Raw genomic sequence first — 22,155 nt, forward strand, 5'->3', positions numbered from 1 at the left:
GCCATACGTTGCATCCGTCGTGCACTGGATCTGTCGTGTTTTGGCGGACCGTTGGCACGAAAAAACGTTCAATGTAACGTTTTTTCGTACGTCACGTCCGCCATTTCCTACCGCGCATGCGTGGCCGGAACTCCGCCCCCTCCTCCCCGGACTTCAGAATGGGCAGTGGATGCATTAAAAAACTGCATCCGCTGCCCACGTCGTGCAAAATTTTCACAACGTGCGTCGGTACGTCACGCCGACGCTTAGCGACCGAGTACCGACGCAAGTGTGAAACTAGCCTTATATAAAGCCTGAGACTTTAATATTTTGTACTGCTATGTAGTTTCACCATATAACCACAGTGGTCATGAGGACACCAAAGACTTATGTAGCTAAGATGGCCATACACTTCGGATAGCTGGTGTTACCAAATGCTCATTTGGGTAACAGTTTCCTCTCCTGACCCCCATTCTTGGCCACACATGTATTCTTAATTGGGAATGTGGAATAATTGCTGCAGGGTGGCTTATCTCCCCTTAGTACAAAAAAATCAGATGATGACAGTGTTGGACTGGGGAACCAAGGGCCCGCCAGAATGAATGACTTTTTGGACACACTGTTAGGTTAAATGTACAAATGCTACTATATAATAATAAGCTGGGTAGTTTTCTAAATGATTGATGAGATACTGCCTTTTTATATACATCGGGAATCATGTGTATTTTGCCAACTATAGCCAATGTGTAGGTGGTGGGAGGCACACTCTTGCACAGATGTCCACCGGGGAATGACCTGATCCTCTGTGGACCAGACTAAGCATAGCTATGGAAATTCAACATGGGCATCTTTCTCTCTTACAAGGCGATCATCAGGGGGAGTTGGGAGGCCGCTATACAAATTAGATAATTGGCTGGTCTTGAACTGTGTTGGGGACAAAAGTGTTCACACACAGAGAAATATCATCTGGTAGAGATAGTCAAAGGCAGGAGTATGTGTTCACCTATTGGAGTAGTGGGTAGGCACTCGCCTAGGGTGCTGCCTCCTGCCTCCCCAAGGTGGGCGTAGTTTGGGGGGTGGGGAATGACATTGCTGAATGCCTACAGTCACCTGGCCCCTTCCTCCGATCAAAGGCATTCAGCACAAGGATAGCCGGGGCACATGCAAACAAGGGAGCAGTGTCATTCACTGACACTACTCACTTGTCTTTCCACCAGTGCCCTGGCCATCGCTGCCTTCACTGCACTCAATTGTATTCGTGCCTATCAAAACATACTTTTTTAGCACAATTCCAAATGAAAAAAATTATATCTAGGGTAGTACACTAATATGTAATCATTGGGCAGCCCATTTCATTTTATGGCAGTTTTGTAGACAAATTGGAGTAGACGAGGAGCCTATGCTCTACTCGCCCAACATCCCCCCATACACATGGACACTCCCCAGGAAACAAAAAGGACTGGGTGTTAACATTTAACAATGAACAATCCCTTTAATTTGATGACAGTTTTCCCAACAATGCAGATAGTTTATCACATATAGATAATTAGAGATTATGAACAAGCCACAGTAGTAGATAGTGATACAACATCCCTAAGGACCAATGAAGGAACATAAGAAGATTTTTCAACAATAATAGTCACTTACCAAATTAGGAGGTAATATAACAGAAGACAAGGGTAGGAATATGAAGGAAGGGACCATGCTTGATACAATAAATATACGGTAGATAAATGCAAATCGGACTACATAAATAAATAGTGCTAAAACATATGACAGATGTCAAAAAGGGTAAAGTGCATGCGCTTACATTTTTTGTCATATAAGTAACAATAACATATAAGGCGCAAAACATTAACCTTAAAACACAAGGCATAATCCAGACTGCATTTAGAATAACATACCAAGTGGCCACAACACGCGTTTTGGCACTGCCTTTTTTACATGGCTGCTACTGCAGTGTACCATTAAAGTGAACCTGTCACCCCTCCGCCTATTAAAAAAAAGAGCCACCTTCAGCAGCACTAAGGCTGTTACGATGTATTCACACTGTGGGGCTCGGAATCTGGCGCCTGCGCAGTGGAGCGGGTCACCATGCTCCATTGAAGATAGTGCCGATGTCTTGCGAGATTTGTCATGACAAAAAGTGTTGGCGCCCTTGAAATTGTTCCAAAAAGTAAAGTATTTTGCCCAGAAAATTATTGCAATTACACGTTTTGTTATACACATGTTTACTACATTTGTTTGTATTGGAACAACACAAAAAAACTGATAAAAAAAGGCAAAATAGTCCATACAAAATTATTGGCACCCTCAAATTAATATTTGGTTGCACACAACTTGTCCCCTTTTTATCTGCTTTCAGGTGTGATTTTCATATTTACCACACCTATAACTTGCCTCAAGTGAGTTTGAACGAGCATCACATGCTTGAAAAAAAAAGTTGTTTACCCACAATTGTGGAAAGGTAGAAGGTGACTATCCCCCACATTGAGGACTAAATAATATATATAGCAGACAAAAAGAAATGAGATACTTTACCTTGATACTACCATTTTGCCATGAGTATATATATTAATAAAGGCAATTTTATTTTCATTTCTTGTTGTCTGCTATATATATTATTTAGTCCTCACTGTGGGGGATAGTCACCTTCTTTTGACCATAACAGAGTGATCCCCACTCCCTCTAGAAGCACACCTATCAATACTGTTTTTCAGCATTTTATTTCACCTTTTGGTGTACTTCGTTTTGCATTAATTAAAATTTTGGAAAGGTGCCAACAATTTTGTCCAGCTCATTTTAGGGGTTTTGTGTTATATGATGTCCAATTTGCGTTTTTTCTCTATTTTTGGTTTTGCTCAAATAAACATAAAGGAAATATTTGTGTGTGTATTTGTGTGTGTGTTTGTAATTAATTTTTTGTTTTCAGGCTCCATATCTCACCATCCACTACTGCTTTGAATGTAAGACTATCATCATTTATCATATAATTCCAGACTGACTTGATAACAAGATAAGTACTCTGTGGTGGTCATACAGAGGTGTAACTAGAGTGTAAAATTTGGACTTTGGCCCCAACTTCATGTTGGTCAGATGTATGGGCCTTTGTAGTGCTCTAAATCCTGAAAATAGATACATATTCACCCTCCATGTAATAATGTCCCTACCCTGGCACCTTCCTGTAATAATGTCAACTGTCCTGGACCCTTCTTGTAATAATGGTCCCTGTCCTGGTCTCTTTCTATAATAATGTCCCTCTCCCTGATCCCATTCTGTAATAATGTTACCTGTCCTTTCCCCTTCCTTCAATAATGTCTCCAGCTCTGGCCCAAATCCTGTAATAATGTCCCTCATCCTGGACACTTTCCTGGTATAATGTCCCCCATACTGTGCCCCTTCTTGTTACAATGTTCCCTGTTACTATAATAATGTCTCCCATCCTGGTCTCATCCTGTAACAATGTCCCCCATCCTGGTATGTTTCCCATCCTATAACAATGTCCCTTACTCTGGGCCCCTTCCTAGTATAATGTCCATCATCCTATAACAATCTACCCCACCCTGGACCCCTTCCTGGAATAATGAGCCCCATCCTAGTATAATGTCCCACATCTTGGGCCCCTCCTGGGTAGAATGTCCGCTTTGCCACTCTTTTCCAACACATTAAAAAAATTCTTCTTCCCTTCCTCCTTTCCCACGATGTGCGGTGTCTAGTGATGAGCGAGTATGCTTGTTACTCGAGTTTCTCCGAGTTTCTTGGGTGTTTTTTAGGCAATCCTCACATGTATTCAAGTTGTCTAGCAGCCGCAAGTCATGCAGCTGTATCGAGACAAACTAACTCTCTGAGCACGCCGAAATACTCGGAGACCACCCGAGCATGCTCGAAGAAACTCGAGTAATGAGCATACTCACTCATCACTAGCGGCGTCCTCTTCTATAGCCTGCAGCTTACTTCGGTGTGCCAGCCATGGGCACTGCCATGTGCCGCTAATGTCAGCTGCCAGCCTCTGATTGGCCGGCGCAGTGTATTACAGTGCAGGGAGCCGGCGGGTCTCTGAGCCACAATACACTCTAGATAAATGTGCACCCTCGGACACATCGAGCTGAAATAGGCTCTAACGTCAGCAAGCCCCCTTCACACATGGGCCTGGTCGTGGTCACACCCTCTGTGCTGCCATATCATAATTTCCAGGATTCTTTCTTCTTCTTCACAAAAAAGGTAGATCTTAATGACACTGGTTGAATGTTTGACGTCATTTTCCTGCCGCAAAATAAGTTTGGAACCAATGAGAAACCTCCTTGATGTTATTGCATGATGGATAAGTATCTGTCTATATTTCTCAGCATTAAGAACATCATAATTAGTATAATATTCTTGACTGATATTTCTCACCATTTCGCATACATAGTGCTTAATAAGACCTATGTATACAGACAAACCCCGTGCAGTCTGATCTCAACTTATCATATATAGCACCATCATATTTCGCAGTGCTTCTCAGAAATCATCATTACTGTCCCCATTGGGGATCACAATCTAAATTCTCTATCAGTATGTCTTTGGAGTGTTGGAGGAAATCAAAGGCATCCCACACAACAACGGGGAGAACTTACAAACTTCTTGCAGATGTTGTCCTTTGATGGGATTTGAATTCAGTAACCCAGAACCACAGTCCTAACCACTGAGCCACCATGGTGCACGTTTAGTACTTGAATTGTACGATCTTAACACTTATTTTGGGCATCGTAGATCAGTCAACTCATAAATTCTGGTATCTAAGTGGATGCCACCATGGCACCTGAGAGACAATGAAACCAATAGTTTCTTTTTCAAAATGGCCTGATAAAAGCAGGTCTGAGAATGGGAGTTCTTTGATTTCACTATGTGTGGTACCCTAAATTTAATCAAACCTCCTCCCCACCAAAAAAACATTAAAAAAAATTGGATTGCTGTCCATTGAAAATATTTTTCATTAAGTTTTTAAATACTTATTTTTATAAAGTTTTGCTAGTAAACTGCAAATTGAAATGATGTTATTTTGCACATGAAATCAATAACACGCGCAGGCCCTGATGCCAAAAAGTGGAGGAGCCAGTCAATTAGTGTCGATTTCCTTTCTGACATGGGAAACAAGCTTCTTAAGTTTGTAAGGACGGAAGTGGCCTATTTTTTTCCACCTCGGTAGAGTAGAACACAGGCGGCCTGAATGACATCACCATTGTGCCGTATGACCCTTTCACTGCCATTAGTACGTGAAATGCAAACACACAATGAGCTGACCTGACTTTGAGAGGGTTACGTGGGCTTTCTTTTAGTCTCTTTATTCACTCACTTCCTGACATTTTCTTCCTGCCTTAGAAAAAAAACGGATATGCAGAAGCTCTACCAGGACATCCTTAGCTGGTAAATAGCGAGGCTCCGTGAAAGAAAGAGGGATCGATCTTTGCACATTTACAGTAATTATCCAGTGCATGGCACTATCATTTTTTGTTTTTCTAAAAGGATTAAATTAAATTTTTTATTGTACTTTTTGTAGTGCCACTCATTGATTTTAACCAGATGATGCAGATGTTGTGCTTGGTGGGATTTGAACCCTGGTCTGCAGCTCTGTAAGGCAGCCGTTATAAAGTGAAAAATTAATACAAAGTTAAATCTAAGGATTAAATAAAAACGTGATATTTCTATATCCTATGGAAATGCCAGTTTGTTTAAAATATGTGTTCCAATAAGCCTGCAATTTGTAGCGCTACGGTAAAAAAAACTACAAAGTTATTAGAGATGAGGGCGCAAGCTCGGGCATTGTGTTATCCGAGCATGATTGGGTGTTCTCCGAGTATCTCAGGCATGCTCAAGTCATATATTTGAGCCACCGCCGTTGCATGTTCCTAACATACAGGCAATCCCCGTATGTGTTGCGGCTGTCTACCAGCAGCGAATCATGCAGCTGCGGGGACTCGAGTATATTACTCGAGCATGCCTGAGATACTCGGATAACACCTGAGCATGCTCCGGTAACGAGATATCTGAGCACGGTCGCTCATCACTAAAAGTTATTAATATATGTTGGGCAGGTAAGATATGTGCCCTTAGTATCACCTGCCTAAGTTTAGGGTTACAATGTGAAGATAATACTGTATGATTAGTCCCTTACAAATGCGCATGCGTCACAAGTACAAGAAAATCAGCTTTTTAAGGGGAGGTGCAGACGAGCAGAAGATGAGAGAATCGGGCCGATTATGCCAATCACACTCTGATCACACTGTAATCAAACTGTAATCACATGTGTTAAATTATTTGTTGCATTTCTATGATCTATTTGCAAATAAATTTAAACCCTTCTTGACCTGGAATTTTTTTCCATTTTCTTGTGCTTTTGAATTTTATCCCATTTGTCCTTGAGCCATAACTTTTTTTTATTTTATCTATCAACATAGACAAATGGGAACTTGATCTGTATAAGATGAGTTGTAGTTTTGAATGACGCCAATCACTTCACCATATTATGTTCTGAAAAGGGAGAAAAAATTCCAAGTGTGAGAAACGATACAAAAATGAAATGCAATTATTATTTTTTAATTGCATTCGGCCTAAAGACACGCCTCCGAGGTTTAATGTGAGCCACACCCTCTTAGTAAAGGTCATAATAATTATCACTAAATAAAAAGGCCCCTATCTCTGAAACTGTAAAGTGAATTAAAATAAATAACTAAAGCAAAGAACAGAATACACAGGAGAGCAGCGTGAAAAAATAAAAACAGTAACAATCTATTGCTATTTTTGACCTACTTACAGGTTCTGTCTGATGGAAAGTGCATCATAAATCTATTGTTTGTGATACAGTGCCATATTTGTATTTAAGTTGTGTGTGGTATTGCAACTCAGCCTTTTTCAATACCAAGGTTCCAAGTTATATATTGACATTTTACTTATTTTAATATATATGCACGTGTTCCAGTAAACTTTGGTTTAATGTTTCTGTTTTTCTTTCACAGCTTTCTTGTACTGCCTGTACACTGAGAGGAGAAGAGATGTGGTGAGGGGCTGGAGACCAAGCCATGGAAGTTATAAATGGCGATTTAAAGAACCATTCTGACGTAATCCTTAATGGGTACATGAACAAAAGCTTTCAGGCTCTTCCCAAGGAGAACAATACAGACAATATGGCAATTTGTGAGCTTGATCCCTGTGAAGAGAGTGGTGTTTCCACTCAACTTCAGACAGAAGATTCACCTCACAGGTATGAAAAGAAAGCAAAAGGGACTCGCATATGGAATTTTGTCAGTAGGCGGAGGGCAAACTCTGGACGCGCAAAGAGACCTCAGTCCATGATACTTACCAGTGAAATCAGTGAACCCAAGCCTAAACTATCTTTCATGGACAAAGTGAGATCTTTTAAAAGGTTGAGATCTGCAACATTTTCTAAAAGTTCTGTCCTTCGGAATACCAAAGCTAAGGTCCAGAGTCAACCACAAGAAAGTATAGAACTTTCCGTTCCAAGCACCTTATTCAGAACGAGGAAATATGCTGATGGACAGCGACCGTATAGACATTCTTACGCAGGTTACATTGATGATTTAGACACCTCTTTTGAAGATGTTGAGTTAAATATTAGCATTTCTGAATGTTTATCTACTGAAAGCAAGTGGTTACGAGATATTGGTGTTGGAGTAAATGGGAATTGTGAGCATATAGACAATGAGAGCTTGAGTAGCAGCCGTAGACGACCACTGGTCAGTACTAAGAGCTCTACTATCGCAGAAGGGGAAATCCAAAGGAGAGGGCTTAAAATCCCACCAGAACATCGTAGAGGTAGGAGCTCTTACATGTGGAGTTATCTAAAAGGAATTTCACTAGCCTCAAAAGATAATTCAAAAGGACTTGATAATATTCAAGGAAACGAATTCCAAAGCATAGAGTGCACACCTGATAATACACCTGCCCTTTTAACAGACCAAAAATTTGAGGACAGCATTGACATTACTAAAACATCTGACACAGCTAGTGGTGGCAAGCCCAAAAACTTTGGTGCCGTTTTTAAGTTTTTTAGCAATGTAGCAGTAGCAGCAAGAAAATGGAGAGGTTCTTCCAGATCATCTGCATCAGATGACCAAGTTTCTCAGTCGACTCCAAGGACTCCCAGGCTGCAGTCTCCTTCTGTCAAGGAGCCTCTTGTCATTGAAAATGAAAATGCTTTGACTTTTCCTTCCGAGCTTCCACTGTCTCCTGATTCAGGTGTGTGGGAGACTCACACCCAGGATAATCTAGCAGTTCAAGACATCTCACCCAATGCAGAAGAAGGGGTTTCTGAGCCAACAACTGAGCTTAAACAACCTGTAGAAAATATTGTAAATTTTGTCAAAGCATGTTATTTCAACGGTGAGCCAAAAGAATCTGTTCAATCAAGATTTTCATTGTCACGAGTTAAGCAATATAACTGCACTGATGGCTCTACTAAAGCTTCTGATGCTTCCTCTGGCCATTCCCATGAAGAATTTCTGAATTGCTCCCAGCTGCATGCGGATTTTCAAAGAAATGCTGAAAATTCTTTTATGACTCAATCAAGTGTACAAGATGAAGATGTCTTTGAGTGCAGCGAATCTCATATTAGTTTATCATCAACAGGTTCCTCTTGTGAAGAGGTAAGTGCCATATTCACACTCATCTATGATTTATTGTTCATCATTATTGTATATTACTCTTTTTTAAATGTTTTGCAGCCAGATTATGCTACAAGTAGTGGCAGTAATGTGAAGGCAGCCTAAGTATTCTATTTCCCCATCTTAGAGGTGCACTGCCAATTTTGTTCTGATCCTCAGATCAAAATCAAACATACCTTCAATCTTTTCCGAGGAAAAAATTGGACATATGAATGGCTCCATAGAATATCATAGGTACGAGTGCTATCTGTGAAAAGCATGGAAAGTATTCTTACACGAAAATTGGACATTTAAATGAGTTCTAAGTATTGCTCAGGTGATAATTTCATCATCTGTGCAATACTAAGAAAATATTGAAGATATGATGACGTGTTAATGGCTCTCGAGGACTAGAGTTGGTGGAACGCTGCCCTAAAGTATCAATCTCAAGGTGCAATCTGAGACTGGAGCAAATTTTAGTGAACTGGACTACCAGAGACTATAATTAGATTGTTCACTAGTTAGGAATTGTATGGCAGTATTATTTAGACACTGGTGGCTTTATTTAAGCGATGCATGGCAGCATTGTGTGTAAAATATATGGTGAAAATATATAATGTTATGTGGACAATAAATAGTTATACTGTGCAGGTACTGTATTAACATTAGGGTAGAAAGTGCTAATGTGTTTTATATGTATAATTTGAAATAATGCAAACTCTCTTAAAATAGTGAACAAAACTGATAAAATTTATCATGACTGGGTTGAGATAATGGCCTCCTGCTAAAAAGAATTAAAAACAGCTGCAAAAAAACTGGAATCCCATGAATATCCTGTCCAATTTTTCTATTTCTACTTGTTGCATTTCATAAAAAAGTATATTTTGATATACCTAGATCCTGTACAACTATGGCAGATGAGTTTGCCAGATATTGGGTGCTCAGTTTTGGAGTGAGCTCAATACTTGAGCCTCGTCCAAGGTAGGTATCATCTGGGTTATACAGCTGACTCTTACCCCTAAATGCTGCTGTCAGAGATAGATTCAATCACATGAGTTTTATCCACTTGGATACTGCAGACCAATAGCGACATCTAAGTGGGGAGACAGATTGGGACCCTCTGTAACCTCATTGGTTCCTCCATGAAGCACGATCATGGTGTCCCTATGGGTTGCTCTCTGAAGGCCCTGTATCTGCCATCCTTGTGTTCCTATGAAGTCCTGAAATACAAAAGTATCTATATAATCGTCTAAGGTTCACTTCCGTCTGTTTACCTGTCACTGAAATCCCGCGTCACTGATTGGTCACGGCCGGCCAGCCGCGACCAATCAGTGACAAGCACAGTTTGGCCGCGAATTCGCCATTCCCTACTCCCCTTCAGTCAGTGCCCCCTCCTTACTGCCCTCCAGTCAGTGTCCCCATAGCGGTTTAGCAGTCCGTTAAACAGACTGTGTTACACCGTGGCATAACGGGGTGTAACGCAGTCCGTTAACGCTGCTATTAACCCTGTGTGACCAACTTTTTACTATTGATGCTGCCAATGCAGCATCAATAGTAAAAAGATCTAAAGTTAAAAATAATTAAAAAAATAAAAAATCATTATATTCTCTCTTTCCGGCGCCTTTCCCGCTCCTCGCGACGCTCCGGTCCCAAGAATGCATTGCGGCAATGACCGGAGATGAACAGATCATCACGTGTTATTGTCGCAATGCATTCTTGGGACCGGAGCATCGTGAGAAGCATTGCTAAATGCCTGGGCTGGATCCAGGGACCGCTGGAAGGTGAGTATATAACTAATTTTTATTTTAATTCTTTTTTAAACAGGGTTATGGTGCCCACATTGCTATATACTACGTGGGCTGTGTTAGATACTATGTGGACTGTGTTATTTACTGCATAGGCTGTGTTATATACTCTGTGGGCTGTGTTATATATTGCGTGGCCTGTGTTATATACTACGTCTGTTAGGAGTCGAGTTTCCTCTGCTGCACAGGGGGAATCTCGATCCCTGTCTGCTGCGGCCTCCCATTCTGTACCGGCCGCAGTGGGGCCTGCTCAGTGGAGGCGTCGCTCCCAGCGTCTTGCTGGGACTGATTCTGTGCAAAGGGTTACTGTTGCCTTTTCTGGCTCTCCTGTTGTACCCTGCACTGATCTGCGGCGAGCGGGCTTCTCTGGGACTAAGTCCTTATTTGCACACACTGAGCATGCCCAGGGCAAGATCTCCCGTTGGAGATCGAGGGTCACATGCTCAGGTACTGCAGCACATTCCATTGGTCCTCCAGGAAGGTCCTGAAAGGGCAAAACTTCAGTAGCAGCTTCCTGTGCTGCAACTATATAAACTGCGCATGACTGCACGGCCATGCGCTAGTATTGTCTTGATAATATGTGTGTGTGTTGTGAGTGAAAGTCGCTCTTTAAAATACCCTCCCTATTGGATGACTGTTCGCGGAAGGTGTATGTTTGCTATCTAGCGCCCGACTTATCCAACAGCACGTTACACACATAACAGCGTCTAGTTGCTGTGACCGCCTGTACGGCGCCGTGCGCTTCCTCTGCGCTTTCCTTACCCAAGCCTGGGTGGTTAGTGGCGTCCGTCAGTGCGGCACTGCATGCACTCTCGTGCCTTTATATACTTTTTTAATAGTTTCCTTACACACCCAGTTGCGGTGTTGTGCCAGCAAGTGGTCTAATCGGACTTCAATCCTGTGTTGGGGTTGTGTTCGCTGACTTCTTGCTCGCGCTCTATGTGCGGTACCGCGGTCCTGTGACACAACAGGATCGCTTCCTTCACGCAGGGTGAAGTTAACCCGTGCGTGTATACTTATAGTACCGCCATATAGTCCGTCTTACTAGCAGCAGGGTTTTTACCAGCACGGTGGACCTCGGACTGCGAACGCACCTAGTTTCATATCATCTATACTTGGTGCGTTCCGCCGGTCCTTAACACAATACTAGCGCCAAGGTCTGGCTAGTAATGACGGACGATCAGCGTTTACAGCGGTACATCCAGCAGCTGGAGGGAAGGTTGGCGGCTCTTGAGCGTTCAACCTCAGCTGTGGATGTTACTGCTGTCGCTGTTCAGGCTGCAAGTGTGGCTGCAGCTACCTTGTCCACTGCCGCCCCTGTCCCGACGCTATCTCGCCTCCCGCTACCAGAGAAATTTTCTGGTGACAGTAAGTCCTGTAGGGGTTTCGTGAGTCAGTGCTCAATACATCTTGAGCTTCTGGCCTCTCGTTTCCCTACAGAGCGGGCTAAAGTGGGCTTTATCATATCTTTATTGTCGGACAGGGCGTTGCAGTGGGCTACGCCGCTGTGGGAGCGTGGCGATCATGTGGTGCAGAGTGCTCCGTTATTCCTGAGCACTCTGAAACAGGTCTTTTTAGGACCTCGTGTCACCCATGATACGGCGCTCCAACTGTTGGCATTGACTCAGGGCTCGTCCTTGGTCAGCCATTTTGCCGTCAACTTCCGCACTCTAGCATCTGAGCTGGAGTGGTCGGATAAAGCCCTTATTCCCATATTTTGGAGGGGGCTGGCTGACCACGTTAAGGACGCCCTGGCCACTAGGGAGATTCCCGCCACACTGGAAGAATTAATAACAGTATCTACTCGTATTGACCTCCGTTTTCACGAGCGGAGGTTAGAGCGAGCCCAGTGTAGGCAGAGGTTTCGGCTGGCTCCCACCTTCACCAAACCTTTGGAATCTCCAGCCCAGGCTCCTGAGTCTCATGAACCTAAGGTAGTGTCACGAGCGGGATCTAAGTCCCGGACCGCTCGTGCACTCCAGGTTTGCCATATTTGCCAACAGTCAGGACATCTAGCCACCAGATGTCACCAGCGGTCGAGGAAACGTCAGCGTCTAGTGGTAGTAGGTGGAGGTGCACTAGACACGGTGATGTTTGCCTCCAAATTGTCCTTTAAGGGGACAATAACTTTTGGCTCATCCTCCCACTCGGTGGAGCTCTGCGTGGATTCTGGAGCGGAGGGCAATTTTATGTCTTCTGCCTTCGCCCAACGTCATGCAATACCCCTGGTTATGCTATCTCAACCAGTAACGGTACGAGTGGTGAATGGGTCGACACTCCCCGCACAGATAACACATCAGACCATCCCTTTTACTCTGTCCATGTCACCATCCCATCAGGAGATTATATCCCTGCTCATCATTCCTGAGGGGATTGATGAGGTCCTGTTGGGGATACCTTGGTTACGGTACCACTCTCCTCACATCGAGTGGTCCTCAGGCAGAATTCTGGGATGGGGTGAATCATGTGGGGGTAGGTGTCACCGAGCGTGCGTTCAGGTTGCTACTACAGAGGTACCCGCAGATCTTTCCTCTCTTCCCAAGCAATATTGGTCTTATGCAGACGTGTTCTCCAAAAAGGCGGCGGAGACCCTTCTGCCCCATCGCCCCTATGACTGTCCTATCGATCTCTTGCCAGGTGCGGAGCCTCCCCGGGGTCGAGTTTATCCATTATCTCTCCCGGAGACGGAGGCCATGTCTCAGTACATTCAAGAGAATCTGGCAAGAGGGTTCATCAGGAAGTCAGTGTCACCTGCTGGGGCAGTGTTCTTCTTCGTGCAGAAGAAGAATGGGGAATTACGTCCATGCATAGACTACAGGGGTCTTAACGCTATCACCGTTAAGAACAAGTATCCTTTGCCCTTGATATCCGAGCTCTTCGATAGGCTTCGGGGAGCTAGAGTGTTTACTAAATTAGATCTGTGGGGTGCTTATAACTTGATTCGCATCCGTGAGGGGGACGAATGGAAAACGGTGTTTAACACCAGAGATGGGCACTATGAGTATCTGGTGATGCCCTTCGGGCTCTGTAATGCCCCAGCCGTTTTCCAAGACTTTGTCAACGACATCTTCCGGGATATGCTTTCCACCTCAGTTGTAGTCTATCTGGATGATATTCTCATCTTTTCTCCAGATATTGACTCCCACCGGAGAGATGTTGGCAAAGTCTTCGACCTCCTACGGGCAAACTCTCTTTATGCTAAGTTGGAGAAGTGTATGTTTGAGCAGGAGTCCTTACCTTTCCTGGGCTATATCATCTCCGCCCACGGATTGGCTATGGATCCTGCCAAACTACAGGCTGTGATGGACTGGCAAGAGCCCCATTCTCTTAAAGCGGTGCAGCGCTTTATGGGGTTCATTAACTATTACTGCCAGTTCATTCCCCACTTCTCAACTCTGGTAGCTCCCTTGGTAGCCCTCACCAAGAAGGGAGCGAATCCCAAATTGTGGTCGGAAGAGGTCTCCAAGGCCTTCACTTCTATGAAGTCCCACTTTGCTAGCGCTCCCATCTTACATCGTCCCGATGTGGATAAGCCATTCCTAATGGAGGTGCATGCCTCATCCGTTGGTGCTGGAGCAGTCCTCTATCAAAAGGATGCTCAAGGTCGGAAGCATCCATGCTTCTTCTTCTCTAAGACCTTCACGCCAACGGAGAGAAACTACTCCATCGGGGATAGGGAGCTGCTATCAATGAAATTGGCCTTTTCTGAGTGGAGACATCTTCTGGAAGGTGCACGCTTTCCCTTCCAAGTTTACACGGACCACAAAAATTTGGTCTATTTGCAAGCAGCCCAGCGGCTAAATTCTCGTCAGGCCAGATGGTCCTTGTTCTTTTCCCAGTTCCACTTTTCCCTTCATTTTCTCGCCGGGGAGAAGAATATTCGTGCTGACGCTCTCTCTCGCTCCCTTATGTCAACTGAAGAGGAAAAAGAGAAGCCTCGGCTTATTGTCCCTTCCGAGAGCCTGAGAACCGTAGCGCCGGTTTCTCTGGAGTCTGTGCCTCCGGGCAAGACTTTTGTGCCCATTAATTTGCGACCGGAGGTTCTCTCTTGGGCTCATTCGTCCAGGGTGGGTGGACACTTTGGGACAAAGAGGACATCTGAGCTACTGGCGAGGACGTATTGGTGGCCGCATATGGCCCGGGATGTCAGGGATTATATTCTGGCGTGTGTCTCCTGCGCCAAAAATAAATCTCTGTGTCAAAGGCCAGCTGGGTTGCTCTATCCCTTGCCGGTGGCAGATAGGCCCTGGGAGATGGTCGGGATGGACTTTGTCGTGGGTTTACCCAAATCTCGCGGCTGTACCATCATTTGGGTCATCACCGATCATTTCTCAAAAATGGTGCATTTGGTGCCGCTACCACGGTTACCTTCTGCACGGGCCTTGGCAGCGTTGTTCATTAAACGCATCTTCCGCCTACATGGTATGCCTGACAAAATTGTCAGTGACCGGGGTCCCCAGTTTGCGTCTCGGTTCTGGAGAGAGCTTTGTCGTCTTCTCAGTATTGAGTTGAATCTCTCTTCCGCTTATCATCCCGAGACGAATGGGTTGGTAGAGAGGGCCAACCAGACCTTTGTCACATACCTGAGACATTTTGTTTCAGCCAGGCAGGATGACTGGGCATCCTTGCTATCATGGGCAGAGTTTGCGCTGAACAACGCCGTAGCCGACTCCACTGGACAAACCCCATTCCTCCTCAACTATGGTCAGCATCCACGGGTACCTGTGCCTATGCCCGTGTCTTCCGCAGACTCCAGGGTGGCAGACTGGGCTGTGGAGGCACGGGATATTTGGGACCGCACTCAGGATGCCATTTTGGCCTCTAAGGAGAGAATGAAGTCCTCCGCCGATGCTCATCGGCGCCCCGCTCCGACCTTTGCTCCTGGCGACTTGGTGTGGCTCTCCGCCCGTAACATCAGGCTGCGAGTTGAGTCCACTAAGTTTGCTCCTCGCTACTTGGGTCCCTTCAAAGTGCTCGAACAGGTTAATCCTGTGGTTTATCGCTTGGCTCTTCCGCCACGCCTGGGTATCACCGACACCTTTCATGTGTCCCTCCTGAAACCCGTGTACTTGTCCCGGTTTTCTAAGTCATCTGCTGGGACATCGGGTTCGTCTTCGGACGATTATGAGGTGAATGCTATTTTGGGGTGCAAGGTGGTAAGTGGCAAAAAAATTTTTTGGGTGGACTGGAAGGGTTATGGTCCTGAGGACAGGTCCTGGGAGCCTGCTGAGCACATTCGGGCTCCGCAGCTCATTGCTGCCTTTGAGCGTAGCGAGGCCCAAGGAGGGGGGGCCCTAGGGGGGGGGGTAATGTTAGGAGTCGAGTTTCCTCTGCTGCACAGGGGGAATCTCGATCCCTGTCTGCTGCGGTCTCCCATTCTGTACCGGCCGCAGTGGGGCCTGCTCAGCAGAGGCGTCGCTCCCAGCGTCTTGCTGGGACTGATTCTGTGCAAAGGGTTACTGTTGCCTTTTCTGGCTCTCCTGTTGTACCCTGCACTGATCTGCGGCGAGCGGGCTTCTCTGGGACTAAGTCCTTATTTGCACACACTGAGCATGCCCAGGGCAAGATCTCCCGTTGGAAATCGAGGGTCACATGCTCAGGTACTGCAGCACATTCCATTGGTCCTCCAGGAAGGTCCTGAAAGGGCAAAACTTCAGTAGCAGCTTCCTGTGCTGCAACTATATAAACTGCACATGACCGCACGGCCATGCGCTAGTATTGTCTTGATAATATGTGTGTGTGTTGTGAGTGAAAGTCGCTCTTTAAAATACCCTCCCTATTGGATGACTGTTCGCGGAAGGTATATGTTTGCTATCTAGCGCCCGACTTATCTAACAGCACGTTACACACATAACAGCGTCTAGTTTCTGTGACCGCCTGTACGGCGCCGTGCACTTCCTCTGCGCTTTCCTTACCCAAGCCTGGGTGGTTAGTGGCGTCCGTCAGTGCGGCACTGCATGCACTCTCGTGCCTTTATATACTTTTTTAATAGTTTCCTTACACACCCAGTTGCGGTGTTGTGCCAGCAAGTGGTCTAATCGGACTTCAACCCTGTGTTTGGGTTGTGTTCGCTGACTTCTTGCTCGCGCTCTATGTGCGGTACCGCGGTCCTGTGACACAACATGATCGCTTCCTTCACGCAGGGTGAAGTTAACCCGTGCGTGTATACTTATAGTACCGCCATATAGTCCGTCTTACTTGCAGCAGGGTTTTTACCAGCACGGTGGACCTCAGACTGCGAACGCACCTAGTTTCATATCATCTATACTTGGTGCGTTCCGCCGGTCCTTAACAACGTCTCTGTGCTATATACTACGTGGGCGGTGCTATATACTGTGTGGCTGTGTTATATACTGCAGGGCCTGTGTTATATACTACGTGGTTGTGTTATATACTACGTGGCTGTGTTATATACTGCATGGCCAGTGTTATATACTACGTCTCTGTGCTATATACTACGTGGGCTGTGCAATATTCTATGTGGCTGTGCAATATACTACGTGGCTGGGCAATATACTACGTGGCTGGGCAATATACTGTACTACGTGGGCTGGGCAATATACTACGTGGGCTGTGTTATATATTGCATGGGCTGTGCTATATACTACTATACATATTCTAGAACACCCGATGCTTTAGAATTGGGCCCCCATCTAGTCATTAATAACAAGATTAATTGACTACTCTTTCCCCATTCCATAACTAAAAGAAAAATCTTACACGCAAAGAAAAAAAACATGGTGTGTATTTAAAAATTCAAAAATTGTAAAATATCTCAATATCCTACATAAGGAACACAGTGAAGAACAATGCAGAATTGCTATTTTTTATCTCCTTACCTCCCCTGAAAAATTTAATAAAAAGAATACTCCCCAAAATGGTGCAAAGAAAAACTACAATTTGTCTTGTGATAAAACATCTCTCACACATCTCAATGCTGAGTTATGGGACTCTTGTCAATATAATTATTTTCCATGCTGTAAAAATTAATTCTGAGCAACAATGGCAGAATTTCCTCTTTTTTCCTGTGTTCCAACTCACAAAATACATTTTTATAACATTTTTCAGTACATTATATGGTAAATCAATTTACGGTTCTAAAAACATCTGGGTAAAAACAAGTCATCATGTAACTACGTCGACTGAAAAATAAACTTATAGCTCTCGGAAGACAGGAAGTCAAAACTAATGCACAAAACTGATTTCAAGGGAAGAGGTTAATTTTTAGCATGATTTATGCAATTTCCAGTTTGCATTGAGGAGTATTCTAACTTTTTAAAATTTATGTAAAAATGAATGTTCATCTATTTCCATTAATCTACACTATTTTGTAGACAGGAATAGCAATAGTTTTACTTGATAAGCGCTATGAATAAACATTGGGAAAACATCGTGCAAGGAAAATCATCGAGATTTCATTAGCTAGATAGAGAAATCTTTCTTTGCAAATATATTTGATTTCTGTTGAAGTTTCTGAATCTAGCTGCAAATGACAGGGCCGTCGGTTCAGACAGTGTAAACATTGTGAAATGTTAAAGGAATATATTGACTGAACTTAAAACCGAGTCAATTAGAAATTAGAGAATATTACTGCTTTCATTAACATAACAATAGAAATTATATAAAACTAAATTAGAAACTGGAGGGATTTTATTTTTATCCTGAAGGGATTTTATTTTTTTCTATAGTCATAGGTTTGGGCTAGAGATCCAAGTTACTCACCCTCCGCAGGTGCAGCGCTGCCTCTCTGTCACTGCCCCAATCCTATGTTGACATGCTGCAGAATTAACATCAAGACTGCAGCACATGTGACCGCTGCAGCCAGTCATTGAGCTGAGCGGCTTATTCCATCTACTTTGGTATCTCAAAATCTGCTAGTAAAACGCATACTTATCACAAGAGAAATTGACATGTTGCAAATTTCAAAATCACACCACTGTGAGAATTGGCTAGCACCTCTAGAAAGCAAACATAGCCATATGAACCTCTAAACATAACCTCCACCATGAACATCTCCTTCCATAGCTATGCAAATTGTCTCTTCACAGAGGAAGAGGACCAGAACTCTAGTGCCATCTATAGGAAGTAGCAATCCTAAAAGTAAATGTCAACCCGCTAATGAGTCTTGCCACATGACTTAGGATAAAAGCCAAACCAGAATCACAATTTGCAGACACTGTGTTTCCGGGAACTGCCCCTTGTCAGTGCATAGTGTGAGATCGGGTGTGGCTGGTTTTGGCTTTTATCCTAAGTCATGTGGCAAGGTTCGTTAGAGGGTCGATATTGACTTTTAGGATAGCTGCTTCCCATAGGTGGCACCAAAATTCTGGTCCTCTTCCTCTCTGAAGAGACAATTTGCACATTTCCCAGAGGAAGATTGCAAGGCTTAAAAGTCTCCTCACCTTAGCATGTCATGCTTGACATGTCACTCTCCGCAAGAAGAAACGTTACCCCTTTAATACCTTCCAGAGCTATGCACATTATAAAGTTTCCATTTCCAGCTACAAATGATTCCACTCTCTTGGGAAGGTTTTCCTCTAAATATGCCAAAATTACCTCTAACAGTTTGTTGTTTTCGGTAATATATGATGTAAATTTTTTGCCGGTAACCTGTTTTGATTATTGATATTATTGAAGACTATGGGAGAGCACTAGGGGGTTGGCAACAATTTTATGGCATACATTTTCTTGTTGTTCCATACCATGCATCTTTTTACCCCTCTTGGCACATCAGAAAGTGGTTAGAAAAGGGGGCAGGGATTCTAGACCCTGCAGTGGGTGGGAGCCGGCAGGTATTAGAGGGGTTATGGTCAATCATGGCGCCCCACATTTACTATGATTTATGTCAGAATTTGGCTGATATAAATTTGATAGTTTTGCACCTCCTAAATTTTGCACATCTTACTCTACCCTACCTTTTAAGTGTTTCAAGATGGACTGAATTTTACAATTACTGTTTATTTCTTTAGAGCTCAGTTTGTCACTTACAAAGTTCCAAAGTTTCTTTCTAACAATTGACTGGAAAGGCTGGAATTGCTACACTGCTGGAGAATAAAGAAATCCAGAATTCTTCATGTTTAAAATATATGTGGCTTATTCTCAACGCGTTTCACAGCTGATCATCCTCTGTGGTTCTCCGAGTCCTGAGGAAGAAGTTTTACTACCAAACATATTGAGAATACGCAGCAGGGATTCCAACATCAGCAGCACAATACAATTCAGAGCTACATCTACCATCTATCCATCTATATCAAAAATGGGGCTGAGCCACAAATGGGTTATTTAATCACTTTTTTCTGTTTCTTTAAATGGAGTGCTGCTTTCGTTATCTGTCTATCTATCTATCTATCTACAATGTTCCCTACATATAAAAACTGTCATAGTTGACCATAGAAAATAATCTAAGTTCAGCCCTAAAGGCAATATGTCATCTATTTATTATTCATTTAAACCAGATACTGGTACAGTGACATGTAAAAGTTTGGGCACCCCTGGTCAAAATTACTGTTATTGTGAACAGTTAAGCAAGTTGAAGATGAAATGATCTCTAAAAGGCCTGAAGTTAAATATGACACATTTCCTTTGTATTTTAGGCAAAAAAAATATTTTAGTCTTTTACATTTTAGAAATTACAAGGAAAATGGGTCAATGCAAAAGTTTGAACATTCTGCGTGGTTAGTATCTAGTAGCACCCCCTTTTGCAAGTATCATAGCTACAACTTCTAAACACTTTTTGTAGCCAGCCATGAGTCTTTCAATTCTTGTTTGAGGGATTTTCATCCATTCTTCCATGGAAAATTCTTCCAGTTCTGTGAGATTCCTGCGTCGTCTTGCATCCACTGTTATTTTGATGTCTAGCCACAGATTTTCAATGAATTTCAGGTCAGGGCACTATGAAGATAATATAAAATCTTCAGCTTACACCTTTTGAGGTAATCTATTATGTATGAATGTTATGGTGAGGATGCAGGAGATGTTTTCTTCTGATGACTCTTCCATGAAGGTCATATTTGTGCAGGTGTCTCTAAACAGTAGAACAATGTATCACAACTTCAGAGTCTGCTAACTCTTTCTGAAGGTCTTTTGCAGTCAAGCGGGGGTTCTGATTTGCCTCTCTTGCAATCCTACCAGCAGCTCTCACTGACATTTTGCTTGGTCTTCCAGACCTTATCTTGATCTCCACTGTTCCTGTTAACTGCCATTTCTTAATTGCATTTCAAACTGAGGAAAGGGCAAACTGAAAACACTTTGCTATCATCTTATAGCCTTCTCCTGCTTTGTGGGCCTCCACCACTTTCATTTTCAGAGTGATAGGCAGCTGCTTAGAAGAGCTCTTGGCTGCTGTTTTTTGACACAAGGTTAGAGGATGCTGGGTTTTTATAAAACTAGGAAATTTGCATCACCTGACCTTTCCTAGCAATGATCGTGAACAAATCGTAATCCTAACAGGCTAATTAAGGTCTGAAACCTTGGTCAAAAATATCTGAGCACATAAATCTCTAAGGGTGCCCAAACTTTTTCATCAGCCTATTTTCCTTTTTGTAAGTTTTGCAATGTAAGAAATGACAAAATATTTTTTTTTGCCTAAAATACAAAGGAAATGTGCCATCTTTAACTTTATGTCTTTTAGAGATCATTTCATTTTCAAGTAATTTAGAGCAGGGGACCATTTTTTTTATTTTATTCTGTGCACATGATTATGGGGACGGCCATCTTGCCTGATGTTGTTAACAGCATTTAGAGATTTGCTTTACAGCAGCTGCATGAACCATAGGAAACAACGCTCTGGATTTGCTGATTGACTTCTATGGGAGAGTATTCAAGATTATTATTATTATTATTATTTATTGTTATAGCGCCATTTGTTCCATGGCGCTTTACATGTGAGGAGGGGTATACATAATGAAAACAAGTACAATAATCTTAAACAATACAAGTCATAACTGGTACAGGAGGAATGAGGACCCTGCCCGCGAAGGCTCACAATCTACAAGTTGCAATCTATGCAGAAGTCACACTCAGGTCGGGGTCACACTTGGGAGTTTAATGCGAGAAACTCGCACGAGTCTCTCGCCTCAACACCAGGCACTGCCGCCGGCGGTTCGGACCTGAGCGTTCAGCTACATAGAAATACATGCAGCCGCACACTCCGGTCCTGAGGGAGATCAGGGAGAGGATTGCGATCTGCGCAGCGCAGGAAGCGCCAGTCTGTTGTGATACATAGTATGAGAAGATTACAGGATTCTTGGTGAATATAAGCAGCGACATGGAAAGTGAATAAATAAATGTAGCATAAATATAATTTAAACAATCGGTCACTTTCCGGAGACTTGGTCTGAACTGCACCGTAAATATGAATACGTGAAATGATTGGCTTTGGGAACACTTTTATCTGAGCAGCTTTGGATCGTGGAGCCCCCCCAGCCCACCCATGAATTTTTTGCACTTCACATACAATCTCAGTAACTGTACTGTCACAATAATTTAAGGCCGCTCTCTGCTCTGGAGACATATAGGATTCTGTGATTGTCCTGAAATAGGTGAACTGCAAATTACAGGTGAACTCCCATTACTTGCAGCCACAATCAGGGGTAATCGGCGGCGGCCTGATTGCTGCACAGGCAGAGAAAGGAATAATGTGTTCAGAGCCCAAACCGAGGATCTGCTAATAATGGAGAAGCGATGTTCTGAGGAATCGCAGTGCAAGGATGTGTCACAACGTTGTTTCTTCT

The 22,155-nt window shown here is 43.6% G+C and overlaps 1 protein-coding gene across 1 annotated transcript in view; it reads left to right on the plus strand.

The window, feature by feature from the left end:
• The window catches only part of ARHGEF9 (Cdc42 guanine nucleotide exchange factor 9), a 626,906-nt gene that overhangs the window by 93,436 nt on the left and 511,315 nt on the right, over positions 1–22,155 (plus strand). Inside the window, exon 2 of the mRNA XM_069747208.1 lies at positions 6,975–8,621. Within this exon, the coding sequence (XP_069603309.1) occupies positions 7,038–8,621 (1,584 nt within the window). The 5' untranslated portion in view covers positions 6,975–7,037. The remainder of the gene's footprint in view (positions 1–6,974; positions 8,622–22,155) is intronic.

This window comes from Ranitomeya imitator, chromosome 2, assembly GCF_032444005.1.
Source record: "Ranitomeya imitator isolate aRanImi1 chromosome 2, aRanImi1.pri, whole genome shotgun sequence".
In the NCBI taxonomy this organism is placed as follows: domain Eukaryota; kingdom Metazoa; phylum Chordata; class Amphibia; order Anura; family Dendrobatidae; genus Ranitomeya; species Ranitomeya imitator.